We start from the raw sequence: 14,875 nt of genomic DNA, 5'->3' as shown, positions 1-14,875 counted from the left end.
TGTCCTCTTGGTTTGCTTTTGTTTTAGGTGTGGTTGTTAATAACTGTGTGTTTGCTGTCCTTTCACTGTTCATATTTTTCATCTTCTTTTTCTTATATAAGTCCCTTTAGCATTTCATATAATAAGGGCTTGGTGATGATGAACTCCTTGAACTTGACCTTATCTGAGAAGCACTTTATCTGTCCTTCCATTCTAAATGAAAGTTTTGCTGGATAAAGCAATCTTGGCTGTAGGTCTTTGGATTTCATGACTTGGAATACTTCTTTCCAGCCCCTTCTTGCCTGTAAGGTCTCTTTTGAGAAATCCGCTGACAGTCTGATGGGTACTCCTTTGTAGGTGACTGTCCCCTTATCCCTTGCTGCTTCTAGGATTCTCTCCTTCATTTTAGTCTTGGCTAATGTAATTATGATGTGCCTTGGTGTGTTCCTTCTTGGGTCCAACTTCTTTGGCACTCTCTGAGCTTCCTGGATTTCCTGGAAGTCTATTTCCTTTGCCAGACTGGGGAAGTTCTCCTTTATTATTTGTTCAAATAAGTTTTCTACTTGTGGCTGTTTCTTTCCCCCTTCTGGTACCCCTATAATCTGGATGTTGGAATGTTTAAAGATGTCCTGGAGGTTCCTAAGCCTCTCCTCATTGTTTTGAATTCTCATTTCTTCATTCCTTTCTGGTTGGATGTTTCTTTCTTCCTTCTGGTCCATTCCATTGATTTGAGTCCCAGTTCCCTTTCCATCGCTATTGGTTTCTTGGACATCTCCCTTCATTTCGATTAGTTTAGCCTTCATATGTTCCTCTAATTTGTGACTATAATCAACCAGTTCTGTTAGCATCCTGATAAACAGTGTCTTGAATTGTGCTTCTGAGAGGCTGGCAATTTCTCGGTCGCTGAGAGTTATCGGCTCTGGGACTTTGAGTTCTTCTTGCGCCATCTTTTTGGCTGTTCGTGCCTGTTCCATAGCAGGATTGAAGCCCTAAGGTGTTCACTAGAGCAGGGCAACTAAGTCGCTGGGTTGTGATGTTATATGTGGGGGCGGGGTCAGTGAGGAACTATGGCGTCCTGTCTGCCGCCTCCTGCCATGGCCCCCACAGGTCCCGCAGCTGCCACCGTCACCGGGCCCACGCGTTTCGTCCCACTGCACTCGAGTGTGCCACCGCCATCAGCCCTCGTCCCCTGGGGCCTGCGTGGTCCGTCTCACTGTGCGCGAATGTGCGACCGCGGTCAGTCTGCTCCACACCCTGACTGGGTCCGGGCTGCCTGCGCGCCTAGGTCGTCTCTGTCCTGCCCGACCCAGCTCCGCTGCTGGCTCCGCCCCTCTTACCATCCCGTTGAACAGTTCGTAGTTGCCGGACTTCCGTATAATTCAATTTTCTGTTCATTGGCTATGTCTTTGTTCTCCAAACCTTTGTTGTATTCAAACTTGGTTGTGGGAGAAGGCACAGTGTTTCCACCTATGCCTCCATCTTGGCGGAAGTGCACCACAGCTTTTTCATCTGCTAATCTATTGATGGACACTTGGGCTGCTTCCAAATCTTGGCTATTGTAAATAATGCTGCAGTGAACATACGGCGGCACATATTCTTTTTAATTAGTGTTTCAGGTTTCTCTGGATGTGTTCTCAGAAGCAGAATTGTTTGATCATAAGGCAATTCTATTTTTAATTTTCTGAGGTAACTCCATACTGCTCTCCACAGTGGCTTCACCAACCTGCATTCCACCAACAGTGCCCAAGGGATTGGGTTCGTTCCCGTTTCCCCACATCCTCACCAACACTTGTTTGTTGATTATTGCTGATAGCCACTCTGTGTGTGTGATGTGATACCTCACTGTGGTTTTAATTTGCATTTCTCTGATGATTGGTAGCATTGAGAATCTTCTTATATGTCTATAGGCCATCTTTATGTCCTCTTTGAAGAAGTGTCTATTCAAATCCTTTGCCCATTTTTTAATAGGGTTTGGGTTTTTGGTGTTGAGTTTTATAACTTCTTTATAAATTTTGGTTATTAATCGTTTACCACATGTATCATTGATGAGTATGTCCTCCCACTCAATAGGTTGTCTTTTCATTTTGTTGGTGGTTCCCTTTGCTGTGTGAGAGCTTTTTAGTTTGATGTAGTCCCATTTGTTTATTTTTCCTTTTGTTTCCCTCTCTTGATTGAATATATTAGAAAAAAATATTGCTAGGTAAAATGTCCTAGATTTGACTGCCTATGTTTTCTTCTAGGATTTTTATGGTTTTGAGCCTAACACTTAAGACTTTAATACATTTTGAGTGTTTCCTTGTGCATGGTATAACAATATTGTCTACTTTCATTTTTTGCATGTATCTCTCCAGTTTCCCCAAAAACATTTATGGAAGACTATCTTTACCTAATTGTATGTTTTTGCCTCCTTTGTCAAATATTAATTGACCATAAAGGCATGGGTTTATTTTGGGGCTGTCTATTTAGTTCCATTGATCTATGTGTCTGTTTTCATGCCAGTACCATGCTGTTTCATTACTATGGCCTTGCAAGTTTGATATCAGATAGTGTGATTCCTCCAACTTTGTTTTTCTTTCTCAAGATTACTGTGGCTCTTTGGGGTCTTTTGAGTTTCCATATAAGTATTTGTAATATTTGTTCTAGTTCTGTGAAATAAGCCCCTGGTATCTTGATAGGAATTGCATTGAATCTATGGGCTGCTTTCGGTAGCATGGATATTTTAACAATGTTAATTCTTCCCATCTATGAACATGATACATACTTCCATTTATTTGGATTTTCTTCCATTTACTTCTTTGGTGTCTTCTAATTTTCTGAGTACAGATGTTTTATATCCTTGGTTAAATTTATTCCTAGGTATTTTTAAGCAATTGTGAATGGATAGTTTTCTTAGTTTCCCTTTCTGATAATTATTGGTTTATAAAAATGCAACTGATTTCTGGATATTTATTTTGTATCCTGCTACTTTACTGAATTCATTGATTAGTTCTATAGTTTTTTGTTGGAATCTTTAGGGTTCTCTATGTACAGTATCATGCCATCTGCAAATAATGACAGTTTCCTTCTTCCTTTCCAACTTGGATGTCTTTTATTTCTTCTTGTCTTATTGCTGTGGCTAGGACTTCCAGTACTATGTAGAACAAGAGTGGTGAAAGTGGACATTCCTATCTTGTTCTTGATCTTAAGGGAAATGCTTGTAGTTTTTGCCCATTGAGTATGATGTTGGCCAGGGGTTTGTCATATATTGCCTTTATTACATTGAAGTATGCTCCCTCATTCCTGCTTTGCTTAGAGTTTTTAATCATAAATGGGTGCTGGATTTTATCCAATGGTTTTTCTGCATCTGTTGATGTGATCATGCTTTAATCCTGCATTTTATTTGTGTGGTGAAACAGATTTATTGATTTGTAATACTGTACCAGTCTTACATCCCTGGAACAAATCCCACTTGATCATGGTGTATGATCTTTTTAATGCCTTGCTGGATTCAGTTTGCTAATATTTTGTTGAGGATTTTAACATTAATGTTTATCAGGGATATTGGCTTATAATATTTTTTTCTTTGTAATGTCTCTATCTGGGTTTGAAATTAGGATAATACTGCCCTGGCTGGTGTGGCTCAGTCAGTTGGAGTGTCATCCCATAAACCAAAAAGCTGTGTGTTCACTTCCAGTCAGGCACATGCCTAGCTAGGCAGCTGGTTCCATCCCTGGGGAGGGCATGTGTGAGAGGCAACTGATTGATGTTTCTCTCTCACACTGATGTTACCTCCCTCCCTCTCTCTCACTCCCTCCTCCCCTTTTTCTCCCCCTCCTGTTTCCTCTTTCTAAAATCAATAAGCATGTCCTCAGGTAAGGATGGAAAAAAAGAGAGAGCATAGGACAATAGTGGTCTCATAAAATGAGCTTGGAGACTTTCCTCCTCTTAGTTTTTTGTAATATTTTGAGAAGGATTGGTGTTAGTTCTGCTTTGCATGTTTGGTAAAATAAACCTCTGAAGCCATCTGGCCTAGGACTTTGTTTGTTGGGAGTTCTTTGATTATTGCTTCAATTTCGCTAGTTGTAGTCTCTCTTTCCAGATTCTCTGATTCTTCCTGATTCAGTTTTGGGAGATTGTATGTTGCTAGGAATTTATCCATTTAGTCCAGACTGTCCAATTTGTGGGCATATAATTTGTAATATTTCTTACAATCCTTTGTATTTCCAAGCTACTGTTTATTCCTTCTAGTGTATTTTTCTCATCAGATACTGATTCTTCATTTCTGACTGATCCTTTTTTATAGTTTCTATGCCCCTTTTCATGTTGAGCAACTTTATAACCATTGCTTTGAATGCTATATCTGATCAGTTGTTTGCCTCCATTTCATTTAGTTCTTTTTCTGGGAATTTCTCCCATTTTTTCATTGGTACATGTTTGTCTCCCCATTTTAGCTACCAATTGTGTTTGTTTCTACTATATGTATTACATAGATCTACTATGACTCCCAGTCTTTGTTGGGTGGCCTTTTGTAGTAGGCTTCCTATGGGGTCCAGTAGCTCACTCTCCTTGATCACCTGACCTGGGTGCTTCGGGATTGTCCCCTCTGTGGGTTATGTGGGCCCTCCTGTCTTGATTACTATTGGCCTGTTCATGCATGCAATCAACCCTCTGGCTGGCTAACTGTGAGGCTTAACCCTGACCACATCTGCTGTGCAGATGCTGATCACACAAAGCAGAATTTGCTTCAGCAAGGTCTCATGCCTGCCAAGGTCTCCCTTTAAATATGTCACGTGTGAAGCTTATTGGATCCTGCTCTGATATTGTTTGAGGCTGGCCAGTGCGTATGTCGGTTCTGGGCTTCTTGGGAGTGATTCTGGGGCAGCCAATGTCAGATGCTGCCTGTGACTAGCCCTGGGCAACCTGTTTGGAGCTATAAGCCACCCACAGTTTGTGGCTGCTTCTTCTGGGACCAGGGGCATGTTGGAAGGACCAAGCTGCACACCAAGGCTGGCTTTTACCAGCAAGGTGCCCAGGGGCAGATCAGCAAAAGTCCCAAGGCACCCTGAGTCTGCCTATGTCTTCCTTGCCTGCCAGCTGCCTGCCAGGCTCAGTCACTGAAAGAACCTCTGGCAGTACTTGAATGGCATGAGGTAGGTTCTCAGTGAGTCACCAGGTCGGGGCAAGTGGTGTTCACCTAACTGATACACCTAAAATCAAACATGGTGCCAGTTCTGGATCTGAGACCACTCAGCCAGTGTACCTAGGTAAACCAATCTAGCTGCCATCCACTGGGTGCTCACACTCCTTTGTCTTGGGGTGTTAGTGACTTATTTGAGGTCTCAACAAGTTGTGAGGGTGAGGCCAACAGAGTTTGTTAGGGCCAAATAAACCAAGATTTGCCCACATGAAGGGAGGCTTTGCTCTGGTTGGGTGTGTGATGGAAAAATGGCCCCTGTCCTAGAGCCACACAATTCAGTCTGCCCCAGATTCACCTGGGGGCAGCAGGGCAGGGTCACTGGGAGTTGGGCAGGTGGGGCCACCAGAAGCACGGAGGGTGGGTCTTGCAGAAGCCTGGATGGTGGTTCTAGCAGATCTCGCATGAGAACAAAGCACCAGTCAGGTTCACGGGAATGTGAGGGAAGTGGCCCCTGCCCCAAAGCCGCACAACTGACACCCCCTGGTTCTGCCCAGATGCCTGTACCCTAGCCAAGGCAGCTGACTCCTCGGCAGGTTGTAAGCTTCACAGAGTAGCACAAGAGGCAGTTCAGAGCGGGAGCTATTGCTTTCCTCCAGGCTGATGCCACATGGAGGCGAGTGCTCATCCCAGGAGAGATGGCATCTGTGGTGTGGGAGAATGACTCACATGGGGATCCTGACAGCTGTCCTTCAGCTCTCTCCCCTTAGCCACAAACCCCAGATGGACAGAAAACCCCCCTGCTTTTCACAGCCAGATTATGTGGGCCTCTCTTCCTGGCTCTGGTGCTCTGGGCTGGGGAGCCCATTTTGGGGTTGAGATGCCATGCTTCTCAGGGGAACCCTCACAGCTCAGCGATCCCTCCAGAACCTCAGCTACTACCCATGGGAGTGGGGCCAGCTCTTTTCACATCTCTTCCCTTCCTACCAGTTTCAATGTAACTTCTCCTGTAAATCTTTGGTTATAAGGTATCTCTTTAGTCTTCAGTTTGTTTTTCAGGATGATTGTTCCATAATTTAGTTTTAATTCCAGTTTGGTTATGGGAGGAAGTGAATGTATCTTCCAACTATATTCCACTGCCATCTTGGATTCTCCTTAAACAAAATTTTTAATGAAGGTAAAATAGATTCATAAAAATATTCAATCAATTCTAATGGAGGCAGAAAAAGAGGAAACAAAAATAGATCAAAGAGAACAAATAAAAGATTATCTATTTAAACCCAATAATCACATAAGTGGTCTAAATAAACTAATCGAAAGAGCTTGTTAGATTGGAAAAAAAGCAACTATAGCCCTGGCTGGTGTGGCTCAGTGGACTGAGTGCCAGCCTATGAACCTAAAGGTCGTCAATTTGATTCCCAATCAGGGCACATGCCTGGGTTGCGGGCCAGGTCTCCAGTTAGGGGCATGCGAGAGGCAACTAATGTATTTCTTGCACACAGGTATTTCTCTACCTCTTTCTCCCCCCCTCCCCATCTTTCTAAAAACTGAATAAAATCTCTTTAAAAAGCAGTTATAACCTATCTATAAGAAACACACTTCAAATAGGGTTTCTTTGTAATTAAAAGCAAAAAGTATACTATGTAAACACAAATCCAAAGAAAGCTGGAGTATCTACATTGATATCAAAGGTGACTTTAGAACAAGAAATATCACCAAGGATAAAGGAGGACATAACATACTGATTAAGGGGTCAATTTAATGGGAAGAACTACTGGGTTGTTTTGTTTTGTTTTTTTAAGTATAAACAGATGTGTTTTATGGGCACACAATGTATACATTTTTATTTTTCCTTTGTCGATACTTTCATTTTTGTTTTATTTTTAATGCGTTTAAACTATAGCATGAGTTTAAGAACTATTTTCTCTCTGCTAGTTAATTCTACCTACAATATTGATGGCTCTATGATTCAATTACCTCTTCTTCAGTAGATGATAAGAATCCCCTTATATGGTGAATGGCTTTTATTTTTAGGTCAAATTACACAATAGAAAAGGATTTTAAGACTATATTGGTGATCATTTTGCCATGTATGCAAGAATTAAATCATTTTTGTACAGTTGAAACTTACATGGTATATGCAAGTACACCTCATTTAGTATGTTCACAATGTTGCACAACCACCTTTATATAGTTCCAGCCAACACATTCCCAACATCCCAAAAGAAAACACCACTCATTAGCAGTCAGCTCTTTCCCCCTTCAGACAGCTTTGGCAAACACCAGTCTGTTTCTGTGAATTAGCCTATTCTGGATATTCCATTTAAACAGAATACAACATATGAACATTTGCATCTGACTGTTTACTTAGCATTTTGTTTTCAAAATTCATCCACACGGTAGTATGTATCCATACTCCACTTTTTAATTCATTGTATGTATTGTACTTACCACCATTTATCCATTCATATGTTAATGAACTTAGGTTGTTTGTACCATTTAACTATTGTGGTAGTGCCACTATGAACATTTGTGTAGAAATTATTGTGGATAAATTTATTTTCTCTTGGGCAGATATCTAGGAGTGGATTTGCAGGGTCATGTAGTGATTGTTTCACATCTTTAGGAACCACCAAGCTTTTCCAGTGACTGAACCATTTTTCATTCCCACCAACAATGTACAAGGGTTGCTATTGAACTTCGCCAACACTTTCTCTATAGCTATCCTTGTGGATATAAAGTAGCATCTCACTGTGCTTTTGAATTGCCCTTCCCTGAAGACTACACTCGTTACTCTCAAGATTCTGTTTTCAAGTTCTGACAGTTTGATTATAATGTATTGTTGTGGATCTGATTTATCCTGTTTGGTTTGTTGGGCTTCTTGGATGTATAGATTCAAGTAGTATAACAAGTTTTCAGCCATTATTGCTTCAAGCATCCTTTCTGCCCCTTTCTCTCCTTCTGGTACATACTCCCTTTCTGCAAATGTTGGTATGTTTGTGTCCCCTGAGTGACTTAGGCTCTATTTTTTCCTTTATACTTTTTTTCCTGCTCCTCCAATTGGACATTTTCATTTAACCTAGCTTCGAGTTCATTGGCTCACATCTATTGGAACATTCTGGCGACTTTTTTCATTTCAATTATAGCTTTCAGCTCCAAATTTGTATGTTTCCTTTAAGTTTATTGATATTGTGTTGAAACATTGTTCTGGATTCCTGCAACTCTACATTTGAGTCAGTTAATTTAAAGCACAATGTCTGTGCTTCTACACAGATGGTTCATGCAATTCCTTCTTTGAATGAGTGTACTTTGCTTCTTTGCATGCTTCTTAGTTTATGGCGGAAATTAAAAGATTCTGATTATAATGTAACTTTGGAAATCAAGTTTTTTTCATGCCTCAGGGTCTGTTTCTGTTGCCATGAGCTGTGGCAATTTGTTTAGTAACTTTACTAAACTACTTTTTTTTGCGTAAGTCCCAATTCTTTGACTTAATATAGTCACTGAAGTCTTCCTTTTGCTTGTGGTCAGCTAGGGTGTTGACAGATTTTCTTGAATGCCAGTAAAACAAATTTTTTTAAACAGAAAAAGATCCTCCCAGTCTTTGCATATCGCCTGTGTTGGAGCACACCTTCAATGCTTGGGCAGGCCATTTTCAATCTGCCTTAGTCTTCCCTCCCTGCTTGTACTGATCCGAGGTACCAGCCAGCAGTAAAAGCTTAGAGCTGTCTCAGGTCTTTTCTAAGCATGCAACTTGGCCTGAACATAAAGGGCATTCTCAATTTCCCAGTACACAGTGGTTTTTGGTGGCCTAATTTCCTTTAAGAAATTCTCTTGCATTTCTTCAAGATTTAGGCACTCCTTTATTTACTTCAGTTGTAATCTTTTGTCCCAGGTGGCAGCAGGTTGTTCTTTTGCCATAACAATATTAAAGAAATGCCTGCCGTTTTCCCCGAGGTCTGAGTTAGATGAAACAGAGGCAATGCCTTGCTTCAATCCTTCACGCAGCTCAGATAGGTGAGAATAATTTTTTGAGATCTTACCTGCTTCCTTGCAACCAGGAACCAATGCCTCACTCCTAAAACATGGGTTGCTGTCCATCTTCAAGACCACTACAGAGATGGGAATGAACCAAGGGCAAGTAAAATACCAAAAAAACTTTGCTAGTTTTTAGCTCTCCTTTTTCTTAATCCAGTATTTAATTGTTTGCTGTAAACTTCGTTTTCCAGAATTCTGACAAAGTTGTTTCTCTTTCCCCTGAGGAGGAATTGGTCCTTGAAGCTATCTACTCTATTTTTGCCACAGGTTATTTTTTGACATTGTACATGTAAATTTGTAGAGCTAATTTAAGGCTCTGGATGCTTAAATTCTCCAGAGACTTGTTTTTACTTCTGTGAGACAGTTAAACTAGTTGCACTGGCATCCCTAAGTAACCTTCAAACAGTCAGGGAATGGGGTGACTTCTAGACATCAGGCCCTGTGAGGAGGGCCTCACATTACCCTTACTCTCCCATTACTCTATTTCTCATTACGCTTACACCAGATGTAGTAGCCCTCTGGAGTGGAATGGAAAGCCTGGGATTTTACCAAGGCCTTCTTTCTTGGTGGTTCCTGTATAGATATTTAAAGAATTTTAATATAATTTGCTTAACTCTAAAAATATACCCATTGCCAAATAAAAAATAATGGGGCATGCAAGTTTAACACAGAAACCAAATTTATTAATCATGGATTTACTGAGGGCATTTTATTGGATATTATCCGTAGCTTACATTGACATCTGATTTTGTAAAGAAATATCATTTTTATAAAGAGAATACTTCTGCAAGGTAAATTTATTCCTCAAAGCAGCACAATTTCTAATTCTCCAATAGAGTTTGATTTTACTTGGCTATCAAATTTATACCTAAATTTATGTTTAACATGGGCACAGAATTTACTGTTTGTATATACAGTAGTCACCCCTAACCCACAGGGAAAACATTCCCCCACCCCCAGCAGATGCCTGAAACCATGGACAGTATCACACCTAATCAACTTCAACTCTACCAAAAATGTGGTAGCAACTTCGTCAGCAGACATAGCCTCTCCAGTAATTTTTACTTTTCAGTCCAAACCTGTTCCTGACTAGGTAACCGTCCCTGACTTGCAGTAAATAAAGTATTATTCATTTCAGAAGACCCCTTAAGGTGTTCATGTATGCTCAATGTTTTCTAGCACATTTGCTGTTCATGTCTCCTACCCACAAACTGAATGCCTTTTCTGCCTCGACCAAGCATTTATCGCACATCGTGGCCCTAACTTTTGCAGTTTGAGGTGCAACAGCAAAACTAGCACAAATTTCTTTTCCCTTCTTCACAATTTCAGACAGAAAATTTGTTCTTACTGTAGGTCTTAGCAACCTCAGAATATGATCTTTTAAATTTTCTTATGTGCAGAACTTTCCTTTTTTCACTTAAAGGATGCACTTTCTGGCTTCTTTTTAACATAACCAAACCGCCAGCACCAGCAGCCTTACACTGGGGGGGCATTAAGTAAAACGAGGGCTCCCGAAGATGAGCACTGCTGCACTGCAACAGTCTGATCACGGAGGCCGCTGCTGATGAACAGACCAGAAGCGTACACAGTACGGAGGTGCTGGACAAAGATAATTCACATCCTGGGTGGGATGGAGTGGGGCAGCGCAAGATTTCACCATGCTACTCAGAAAGGTATGCAATTTAAGACTTAGGAATTGTTTATTTTTTGAATATTCCATTTAACATTTTTGGACCGTGGTTGACTGTTGATAACTGAAACCACAAAGCAAAACTGTGGATAAGGGGGGACTATTTAATTCCTCCTAAATGTTCTGGTGGTTCATGCTGAAATACCTCAACTTCCACAAATTTGGTTGTCAGATCAAAATTGTCAGAGCTCTTTTAAAGGTTAATGTTTCAATAGAAGAAATATACATATACACATTTTATTATACACAAAGAACAATACAAAGGTTTCACCAGGTAAACAAAGGAATACAAATTATAATCATAATAGCTCAAAAAGCCCTTAAAATCACTGTGACTTTCTGCACAAGACACAGGCATTATGACGGGGTCACCCAGCCCTTCAAAGATCTGGGTAGATCTCCCATAATAACAAGAACTCTGTGGCAGCTCATGTGTTTGGCCTCATAAAGGAATTAAATGGTTTCATATCTACAGGGGAACAAATTAAAAATACTGAAAAGACCTTCTAGGGTTGTTAATTGTTGACAGTGATTTTAAAGATAACCACAGAAAACTATTAAAGGTATCCAGGTAAAATTCTGACTATCTTATAATAATAATGGATACCACTTTGGAGCTCCACAAATGGTTTATTGACAAAAAAAAAGGGAGAAATTGAGCTAAGAAGGCAGAATGACAAGTCTAGGAAGGAGGCAAGTAAATATAGACATAATTCAATCATACCAAAAAAAAAAAAGAGAGAAGGTCTTTCCCAAGACCAACTACTGGTGATATTTATCTGTAAGTTCAATCCTAGAACAACAGTGAAGCTTTTGTACATTTGCTGTTTAGTAATAAACAAGAAAAATATTTTTCATTTGTTATGGAAAGACAATTTTATATAAAAACCTAGAAATACTTAGTCAGTGAAAATTCCAAATGAAACCCAACTTAATATATAGTGAACTACAGAGGGATGACAGAAACAATGAGTAGAAACATTAAATGCAAGTAAATTTACAGTATTGCCTACTGTTTTTAATCTATACACAAGGCTCAAGTTCTGGGGTTACGGGTTTTAATTTTCAATTTTCTTAAAATAAAATTAAAACCCTCAAGTTAACTAAAGATTTATCTGGGCTCGTAGAGGTAATCTGCTCTTTGTAACAGATTGCTCGGTAGTTTCTTCGACTTTAGACTTCTCCACTGGAGTAATACCTCTATTTTCTTTGTCTTTTCCATGTGACTTTTTATGCTGTGGATTTAAGGGGAGAAATTAGGTAAATATAAAGTAACATTTAACACACATTAGCTATACTCTATTTCAAAGTTCTCTGGATTATAGGAAAGAAATTAAGTGTGAAGAACTTCTAAAAAGGCTCAACACCAACTTGAACCAACAATCTGTCTGGCAAACAGAAACAAATGCCTGCTTCATTTACCACCAATGGAAGGAGTGGGGAAAAAATACTATTTTTCTGTATAATATTCCAAGGCATAATTACAAATTTCACTGTAGTACAGTGATCCTCAACAGGGAGCAATTTTGTCCCTCATCCGTCCCCCTTAGGGGACATTTCAATGTCTGAAGACATTTATGGTTGTTAAACTAGGGGGCAGAAGCCAGGGATACTGGGAAACATATAATACACAGCACACAGGACAGGCTGCTGCAACAAAGGACTGTCCCACTCAAAATGCCAGTAGTGCCACGGTGAAGAAGCCCTGGGGGGAAATGGAGATTTGCTATCAACACCCGCCCCCCCAAAGGACAATAATGTTTTAAGCAGAGAATCTGATGTATGGGGTACCTTAAGACACTTTTCTAAAAACTCTATTGTATATTTTATTTAAACTTATTTCATATTTCTCATTTAGGAACTTCTATTTCATTGGAATCCTTATACTTGCTGTCAGACAGGGCTGGCCATCATTGTAGGCCCAGGCTCAACGCTGAGAAGAACATGACGTACTTGAGAGTTTTAAACCCAGAAACCTTCTCCCCATGGAATGCTATCAGGGAAAAAATAACTTCTGGACTTCAGCTAAAGGTCTGAAATCCAATCCCAAATCTTTCCTAGTACTGTAGGGACTTCCTCACAACTGAACCACTAAGCCTAGCCTTCGAAATGCCTTAAACAGTAATAATGAGTGGACTTTCAAACAGTAATTAACTTTTTTAACTTTCCCCCTTTTCTTAACTTTTTAAGATAGAAGAGAGGGTTGAAAATGAAAAGAATATATAGAGAATCCTCTACTAGGAAAGAATAGAGCAAAAGTAAGAATTTGGGGATAATATTGCCTAAGTCAGGCAAAGAGGAATTTAACAAAATCTGAGCTGGAAGTTTTAACAGCTTAAATTAGGGACAGAATCTCTGGAACCTAGTGGAAACCCTACAAGTCTGTTGAAGACAAGTATTAAGCACATACATATCAGAAGCAGCACTTTAACAGTAAAATGGAGACATCACTGTGCTACGTAATGAAATCTTTATTTTGCAGGTTGTCTAGGCTCTTGTCTTCAAAACATAGGGAAAGGTGCTAGGCAGTTCATAGTGCCATACTCCCAAAAGTGTTTAAAAGGGCATAGGAGACATCACAGGATTTAATCATACAAGGTCAAGGTAGATGAGAAGCTCAGGAAACAAAGAGGAATCATTAACAAGAGCAAAGCCCCAGGCAAAACAAACCACTAGTATAACCTATGAGGTTTTTTGTCTCTGAATCTTTTAAACCCTCATAGCCCTCAAAGTATGATTATGGGCAAAGGCTCCAGGACTTCAGTCAAAGGTGGAGGGAAGAGAAATGACTGTTCTCAGTATCCATTCTGAGTAAGTAGGAAGCAGAAAAAGGGCAGCTGCAGGTTACCAACTGAGGATGGAGATTAAATCAAATTTTGCCTTTGTTTTACAGAAAACCCCTGAACAATGATCTAATTTGTGTAATTAATTTAAATCAGAGAAGCTGACAAGCCATTCCAAATGAATGACCGAAAATATTTCATTTTTCCTCCTACCAAAAGTAATGTGTTTATGTTGCATAGCAAATGACTGACACAGCAGATGTGAAAGGGTTATCTGATAGGGTAGAACCATGTACCTGGAAAAATGGAACCCCACCACTCGATGAACAATCCGCATTGGCATCTACAGATGGCTCCTGACTGATGGCTTCTTCTAGAGTGTCCTCCAGAACTGGCTGTTCTTCATCTGAGTTCTAAAATAAGAAGCAGGATAAGTGATTAGGTCAAAGGGCTTAAAAATCTTCCCCAAAGTAAAGGCAACTTTCTCCTTGGAAAGTAACACATTATCCATTGTATAAAAGTTTATACTGCAACAAAATTAGTAAAAAGTCTACAAAATAATTAAAATAATCCCCAATATGATCTCATACAGACAAGTACCTAAAATAAAATGTGAAAAGTGGTATTCTCAGAATAATGGGATTGTAGGTTTTTTAAAAAAATTTTCTTCTCCTCACTTTGTGATTGCCCAACTACCCTATAATTACTATACTTCGGAGCACAAATTGTGGAGCTTGTCTAGTTTCTAATACCAACCCCATCCTGTGGCTCGGGACAACATAACTTAGTTTCCTCACCTATTAAGTGGACATAGTACTAGCATCCACCTCACAGGGTAATTAAGAGAATTGAGTAAATATACCTGCAAAGGGCTTAGAACAACAGTGTCTGGCACATAAGCACAACATAAATATTAGATGATATTATCCAGTCGTCTAATAAAAATGGCCAAATTAAAAGAAACAGGCTAAAGGTCAGACAACGGTTATAAACAAGAGGGGAGGAACAAAGGGCAAAGACCAAAACTTGTCACACACAGTTGATGACATCGAGAGTTTATGGGAGAGTTCTAAAATTTTGATGTTTTAAATTTTACCTGACTGCTGTCTTCTCTGTTTTCTGAACGGCTTATCATTAACAGCTCGGGCTGTTTCCTTTTCAACTGATCAAGGAGCTGTTCGCGTGGTTCAGTTCTCACCAGTGTTGATGGGTATAAATAATTTTTCCTCTGTGGTGTTGTACCTTTGGTAGACATCGTTGAAGCAGGAAAAATTG

General features: G+C 39.9%; 1 protein-coding gene across 1 annotated transcript in view; it reads right to left on the bottom strand.

The window, feature by feature from the left end:
• Positions 1 to 10,551: 10,551 nt before the first annotated feature.
• Positions 10,552 to 14,875, bottom strand: part of KIF11 (kinesin family member 11) — a 52,313-nt gene continuing 47,989 nt past the window's right edge. The window contains exons 20-22 of the mRNA XM_037047362.1: positions 14,697 to 14,842; positions 13,897 to 14,013; positions 10,552 to 12,052 (exon numbers count right to left, since the gene is read on the bottom strand). Coding sequence (XP_036903257.1) covers positions 11,921 to 12,052; positions 13,897 to 14,013; positions 14,697 to 14,842 — 395 coding nt within the window. The 3' untranslated portion in view covers positions 10,552 to 11,920. The remainder of the gene's footprint in view (positions 12,053 to 13,896; positions 14,014 to 14,696; positions 14,843 to 14,875) is intronic.

The sequence above is a fragment of the Sturnira hondurensis genome, unplaced genomic scaffold, assembly GCF_014824575.4.
Source record: "Sturnira hondurensis isolate 20B ecotype Veracruz unplaced genomic scaffold, ASM1482457v3 Scaffold0005563, whole genome shotgun sequence".
NCBI lineage: Eukaryota > Metazoa > Chordata > Mammalia > Chiroptera > Phyllostomidae > Sturnira > Sturnira hondurensis.
The sequence above is the reverse complement of the archived record's forward strand: the minus strand, read 5'-3'. Positions and strand labels throughout refer to the sequence as shown.